Source organism: Gopherus evgoodei, unplaced genomic scaffold (assembly GCF_007399415.2).
Source record: "Gopherus evgoodei ecotype Sinaloan lineage unplaced genomic scaffold, rGopEvg1_v1.p scaffold_34_arrow_ctg1, whole genome shotgun sequence".
NCBI lineage: Eukaryota > Metazoa > Chordata > Testudines > Testudinidae > Gopherus > Gopherus evgoodei.
Genome location: NW_022060016.1, coordinates 6,558,919 through 6,565,685, shown reverse-complemented (window position 1 = coordinate 6,565,685; position 6,767 = coordinate 6,558,919). Strand labels below are relative to the sequence as shown.

The window sequence follows — 6,767 nt, the reverse complement described above, 5'->3', positions numbered from 1 at the left end:
ACCTCAGACCATTTCTCCAGTTTGTCCAGATCATTTTGAATTATGACCCTGTCCTCCAAAGCAGTTGCAGTCCCTTCCAGTTTGGTATCGTCTGCAAACTTAATAAGCGTACTTTCTATGCCAACATCTAAGTCGTTGATGAAGATATTGAACAGAGCCGGTCCCAAAACAGACCCCTGCGGAACCCCACTTGTTAATACCTTTCCAGCAGGATTGGGAACCATTAATAACTACTCTCTGAGTACGGTTATCCAGCCAGTTATGCACCCACCTTATAGTAGCCCCATCTAAATTGTATTTGCCTAGTTTATCAATAAGGATATCATGCGAGACCGTATCAAATGCCTTACTAAAGTCTAGGTATACCACATCCACCGCTTCTCCCTTATCCATAAGACTCGTTATCCTATCAAAGAAAGCTATCAGATTGGTTTGACACGATTTGTTCTTTACAAATCCATGCTGGCTATTCCCTATCACCTTACCACCTTCCAAGTGTTTGCAGATGATTTCTTTAATTACTTGCTCCATTATCTTCGTTGGCACAGAGGTTAAACTAACTGGTCTGTAGTTTCCTGGGTTGTTTTTATTTCCCTTTTTATAGATGGGCACTATATTTGCCCTTTTCCAATCTTTTGGAATCTCTCCCGTCTCCCATGACTTTCCAAAGATAATAGCTAGAGGCTCAGATACCTCCTCTACTAACTCCTTGAGTATTCTAGGATGCATTTCATCAGGCCCTGGTGACTTGCAGGCATCTAACTTTTCTAAGTGATTTTTAACTTGCTCTTTTTTTATTTTATCTTCTAAACCTACCCACTTCCCATAAGCATTCACTATGTTAGACTCTATCAGACTAAGTTTTCTTTAACCAGCTTCAGATCTGTTTCTTTATCTGGTGGTGATGGGCACTATCAGCCCAATAGCACCTTATTTCAATGTGACTGGTTTGGAATGCGAGGGAGTGACCATACACTTCCCAGCTTATGGCTGCCCCTGCTGCTTAGCCAAAGGCCTTAGCCTAAGAACAAGCCCTCAGACCATCCTAGTGAGAGATGGCCCATACAAAGGCGGGTCTGAGATTTTGACTCTTTGTTTTCATACCCCTGTAACTAGCTAAGTGATAAAAATACACTTACATTCTTAAAGTATAGGCCTTTACAGGCAGGCCGGAATATGTATATTCTAACATGGTTCAGGAAAGAACTAGATAAGTGCATGGAGGATAGTCCATTAATGGTGTGTTCCTTAGGTTGGTAGATATTGAATGGTATCTGGCTACTTCCTAGCAGGTAACTGGATGCAGTTAGGGTGCCTGGGATTCGTGCATATTTCTTGGGTTGGCATGCCGGATGCTGTTGGGTTTGGGTGGGTGCTGGATTTATGGGAGTGCTAGCATTGGTAAGTGTGTGTTATCTGGGAGAGGTGCAGAGGTCTGTCTGAGGACTATCTGCTAAGGAACTGGTGGTTGGGGTCTAGCAGGAGGACAGGTGTCTGAGGGTTGGCTAAGGGATAGGAATCTGACGAGGGTCTCTTCAGTCATCTGAATTGTGAGGCAGAATGTTCCTAGAAGTCTGAGGTCTCTTTGAAGGACGGAGCCTCTAGGATTTCTCTCTGGGTCTGGAGTCTGACTAGTAGGCATGGAGACTTGCTGGAGTCTGGCGAGGGCAGCCTGGAGATAGTACTGAGCTCCGTCACTGTCATATGACATTCTGCACACAAAGGACATGTCTACACTGCAGTTAGACATCCACAGCTGGCCTGTGCCCACTAACTTGGGCTAAGAGGCTCTTTAAATATGGTGTAAACATTCGGGCTCAGGCTGGGCTCTAAGGTCCTGTGAGGTGGGAGAGTCCCAGACTTCGGGCTGCAGCCTAAGCCTAAATGTCAACAACACAATTAAAAAGCCCCTTAACCCAAACCTGAGTCAGAGAGCACAGGCCAGCTGTGGGTGTCTAATTGCAGTGTAGAGATAACCCTTGGATCCCAGGAGTTAGGCAGCTAAATGTGAATCACCTGCTTGGAAACTTTGTCTGAGCATAACAAAGGTTCTGCCTCTCTTACAGGAATGCAGAATCCAAAATGAACCATTTTGTGCTATAGCACATTCAATAATGTTTCCTTTGTGCTTTTATTTACAGAATTATTGAAGAACTATTTCCACAAAGGTGAGAATGAAAAAGAAAAAACATAGTGAAAATAAATAGCTGGGAAAACTCTTGCTCCCAAACAAATGCTAATTACAAAGCTATAACAAGGAGCTAACTCTTAATCATCGGTGTTTAGGACAGGGTTCTTACTCATCAAATTATCTTACTATTGAAATATTGGTGGTAACTGGAAGAACTGAGAAGTAACTCCAAACTTTGGCCAAGCTTTCAAAAATTAGGATAAAAATGTTAATTGTTTACCTCAATGGAACAGAATTAATCAGCCAAATTCAGCCCTTATATAAAATGGAGAGCTAGTGAAACAAATACTGTAGATGGCTGAATACTGAAATACACAAAAGGTTAAAATAAACGGGGTTATCTGTAAAATAACAAGATTCTCAACATGTATTAATCATGGCAGAGAGCTTCTTTAAACCCAGAAATTGCATCTGTGCAAGCTAAACTGATATAATTTAGGTTTAAACTGATGTAGAAGTATCAACATACAGAGTTGCACTCGTTTAATTAAATTGTTTTAACATTACATCTATAGTTACATCACATTTTATAGCATGTTGACCCTGGGATCAACTTAAATTTCCTGTGTGTTGTGAATAAAAACTGGTGATTGTTTTTATTTAAATCAGATTTTTTTAAAAACATTAAATTGGATTGTTTAATTAAAATTCATTTTTTCCTTTTTTAAAAAAAAGTCTATTTAAAATTAAATTTGAAATTATGCCAACCTATATAAAGGCCTAAATTAAAATAATTTAAATTCAATAAAAACTTATGAAGCCGTACATGTTTCTGTCTGAAGTTTTAAAGAGTCAAACCACCAAACTGGTGAAAGTCACTGGCTATATCCCATTGATAGTCATATCACTTATGAAAATGATACTTCAGTTCCTAATCAATTTGGTATTCTGAGCACAGGAATACCTAAATACCTTTAAAAAGCTGGGCCTTGAAGATCAAAATCAATCACTAACTAATCCTTCTTATTAATTATTAGTGTTATTTGTATTATCATTGCTTGCAAGATCCCTAGTCACAATCAGGATATAATATTTTCTTTTTTTTAATAATAAGTTAGTTTTAAAAACAAAATATGTTTTGATAAATATTTTTTCTTATGCATCTGGGGCTTAAGGTACTTTATATTTAACTAATCAAAAAACATTTTTACAGTGCTATTTTTGTGCATTTTTAATTGAATTCTAATTTCCATCCAAACAGAGGTCATTACAAATCCTGAATAATAATATAATAATCTAGTAAATAAGAAATGCTTCATTCATTATTTCCAAACATTTAGAAAAAATTGAAGTATCTGAAAAGATGTTTGTTACGCTATGTAATTGCTCAAATAAAAGTATATAGACATAGTGTTCATCCTCTTGGTTAGCAAAAAGAAATACCAAATTTTGTGTAAAGGCTATAGTTAGAGTGAAATCAAGATGTTTTAATGGTTACTAAAAAAGGAGAATCAATCTTTCTTTAGGAAAAGAAAAAGTTCAAATGCAAAACAAGATTAAAAGCAAAAATTTAAATAAAGGTTACCTGCTTGCTGGTTTAAATCATGATTAAAATCAGTGTTTTAAATGGCTTTGATTTGAATCGTCTTAAAGCAGGTGCAACTCCACTTTAGAAAAGACACAAAGCCTTTCACACCAATGTCTATATCATGAAAAAGAATGGGGGGAAATGCAAAGTCCAAAAATGTGTGGTTAAAAAAAAAATCCTTTGCAAGCCATTTTAAAACGAATGGAAGAAAATAACCCACAAATGGCAAAATTAGTTCAGAAATGAGAAAAGGGTGTTTTAGAATTTATATTTGAAAAAAAAAACTCTATATGATATACTTTAACTTTAAAGGTCTTTTATTTTATGTTTGTCTTCTTTTTCTTCTAAAGAAAATCAGTGTTTGTAATCCTTAATAACCAGAAGTAGCTCATCTGAGAGTTTGTAGATGCAGAGTAAATATTGCATGTTAACATTTCTTCTTTTAAATAAAAAGGATCCCTCCCTCTTTCTAGACAGTGCACAGACAGAATCATATTCTGTTTTGGAGGCTTCGAGAGTTTAGAGGCTTGTACGGTGAAGACTTTTTCCTTTTTTTCCAGAAGCTGATGTCACTCTGGACCCTGACACAGCTCATCCTAGACTTGAAGTTTCTGAAGGAGGGAAGTGTGTGAGGGACACGGGAGCTGTTAGAAATGTGCCAAACAATGAGAAGAGATTTGACTCCCAGATGTTTGTGCTGGCATCTGAAGGTTTTGCATCTGGAAAACATTACTGGGAAGTGGACATTGGGAAGAAAAGTAACTGGGAATTGGGGGTGGCCCGTGAAGATGTGTCTAGAAAAGGGAAGATCACTCTGTCCCCAAAGAATGGCTACTGGGTCATAGGGTTAACAGATGGGAAAGATTATTGGGCTTGCACAGATCCCTGGACCCGTTTAACAGTGAGTGGAAAACCAAGTAAGATTGGGATGTTCCTGGACATGTCAGCAGGAAAGTTGTCATTTTACAATGTTGACGGCAAATTTGTTTTTTACACTTTTACTGATAACTTTGAAGAGAAACTTTATTTCTTCTTCTCTACAGGCTCTGCTGTTACAAGAGACACTGAGCCACTGAAAATCTTTGGTTTTGAAAAACAGTAGATTCTCTAAGACAAGTTGAGTGAAATCTAAACCCAGCAATCAAACAGTAACATTTGAGGGCTGACTACTCTTCACTTACCTCTTTGATCTACCTTGACACTTTCTGTATTCTCTCAGATGGTGCCAACTGCTCTTGGGGAATTCTCTCTAGGCTAGGTCCCAGTTTTATCCTAACTGGTCTCTCTCTATTCATCTCCAGGGCCAGCTCCAGGCACCAGCGGAGGAAGCACATGCCTGGGGTGGCTCATGTTAATAGGCGGCATTCTGTCCATTCTTGGGGTGGCACAGTCTGGCTGCCTTTGGGTGGCAAAAATGGTAGAGTTGGCCCTGTTCATATCAAATTATCCCAGTCCATCAAGTTAATATAAAATGAGTCAAGCAGCCCTTAAGCTCCAGTTTTCCTTTGTCTCCCTGTCAGTTTCTTAGAGGCAGCCTGGCACAGGTTCTGGTGCCCCTCCACTATCCCAGGCTGTTCAGCCTTCTCATCTCTCTCTGTTCTCCTTCTTTTATCATTGGACTTGTTTTCCTGATTGGTCCCAACTGTGGGTGCAGGCCTCCATGATTGGCTGTTCTGGCAACTGTGCTGGGGTGTGGTCAGCTTGCTTGGGCAGACTGTTTGTCCTCTCCTGTTCACTGGTGCTCAGTCTGGGAAAGATGATGTTGACTTTTAACTCCCATTGACTGTTTCTTTTTTTTCTGTTTGTCTCACCGATTGAAAATGTTTTCAGGCTCCCTCATCCTTGCTCCCCAAACAAATATTTTGATATAAAAATCTTTAATGTAACAAAACAGTCTAGGTCTGATTCTAATCACAGTGGGACCTAAACTTACTCCCTGGCCCAATACTGAAGCAATAACTAAAAATGGAACCCCTCCCGATCCACTGAATGTTTTTAATACCACAGTAGAGAGAAAACCAGGGGTATATTCATGCTACTGCACTCACCATAATGAACCATGCAGCCTTTTTGTCCCTGTCCCTTCCCCATTATTAGCTTCTCTGAATCTAAATGCTATTATTAAGGCTATCATTTGGTCATGGAGATTGTGGAAGTCACAGAATCCATGACTTCCACAGGCCTCCATGACTTCAGGCCGCAGCAGCTTGGAGCTGCAGGGTACCCCCACCACCCATGGTGGCTGGGAGCTGCTGGGTACCCCTGCCACCAGGAATGTAGGGGGCCCACAGCTTCCCAGCTGTTGTGGGCAGCAGGGGATCTCTGACAGCTCCTCAGCGACCGCTACTGGCAGGGGAATCCCCTGGAGCTCCTCACTACCAGCAGGTGGTGGGGGGATCCCCATCAGGTCCCCACTCCCCTCGAGTGGCAGGTGGTCTCCAGCAGCTCTTCAGCTGCTGCTGCCAGTGGGGGAATCCCCCAGAGCGGCTCATCCCCAAGTGGTGGGGGATCCCCTGCAGCTCCCCAGCCACTATGGGCAGCGGTACCTCCCAGCTCTCAGCTCCCAGCCATGGGGCCAGAGCAAGGGCTGCAGCTCCCAGCCACAGCAGGTCAGGGTGCTCTCCATTTTGTCATGGATATTTATAATAAAAGTCAGGGACAGGTCATGGCTTCCCTGAATATTTATTTATTGCCCGTGACATATCCATGACTTTTACTAAAAAATGTCCATGACTAAATCGTAGCCTTAACTATTATTACAGAATATCACGCAAAGAACTACACGTGTAAATTCATGTATGATCCAATTTTTAACGGAAACACTAAAATATTATACAGCAGATGAGCTAGCAGTCTATGGTCATGTACACAGCTGGCTGAATTGTTGTTGTTGTGTTATTAATATTTATTATAGTGGACCTCCAGGTCTGCTTTAGTTAAGTTTAAAACCTGCTTCATATTTAAAAATTGACTATTGTAAGTGCTGTAAAATCCACAGTTACTCAGGTTGCCTTGAAATTTGATTTGCCTGGTGGGGATATGAGGGAG

The 6,767-nt window shown here is 40.4% G+C and overlaps 1 protein-coding gene across 1 annotated transcript; it reads left to right on the top strand.

Moving 5' to 3' along the window:
• The first annotated feature begins 1,267 nt into the window (after window positions 1-1,267).
• On the top strand, window positions 1,268-6,321 carry LOC115641317 (E3 ubiquitin-protein ligase TRIM39-like). Its single transcript, XM_030544364.1, has 3 exons — window positions 1,268-1,292; window positions 2,142-2,168; window positions 4,280-6,321. Exons 1-3 carry the CDS (start codon window positions 1,268-1,270, stop codon window positions 4,819-4,821), a joined length of 594 nt encoding a protein of 197 aa, XP_030400224.1. The 3' UTR covers window positions 4,822-6,321.
• Window positions 6,322-6,767: the final 446 nt, after the last annotated feature.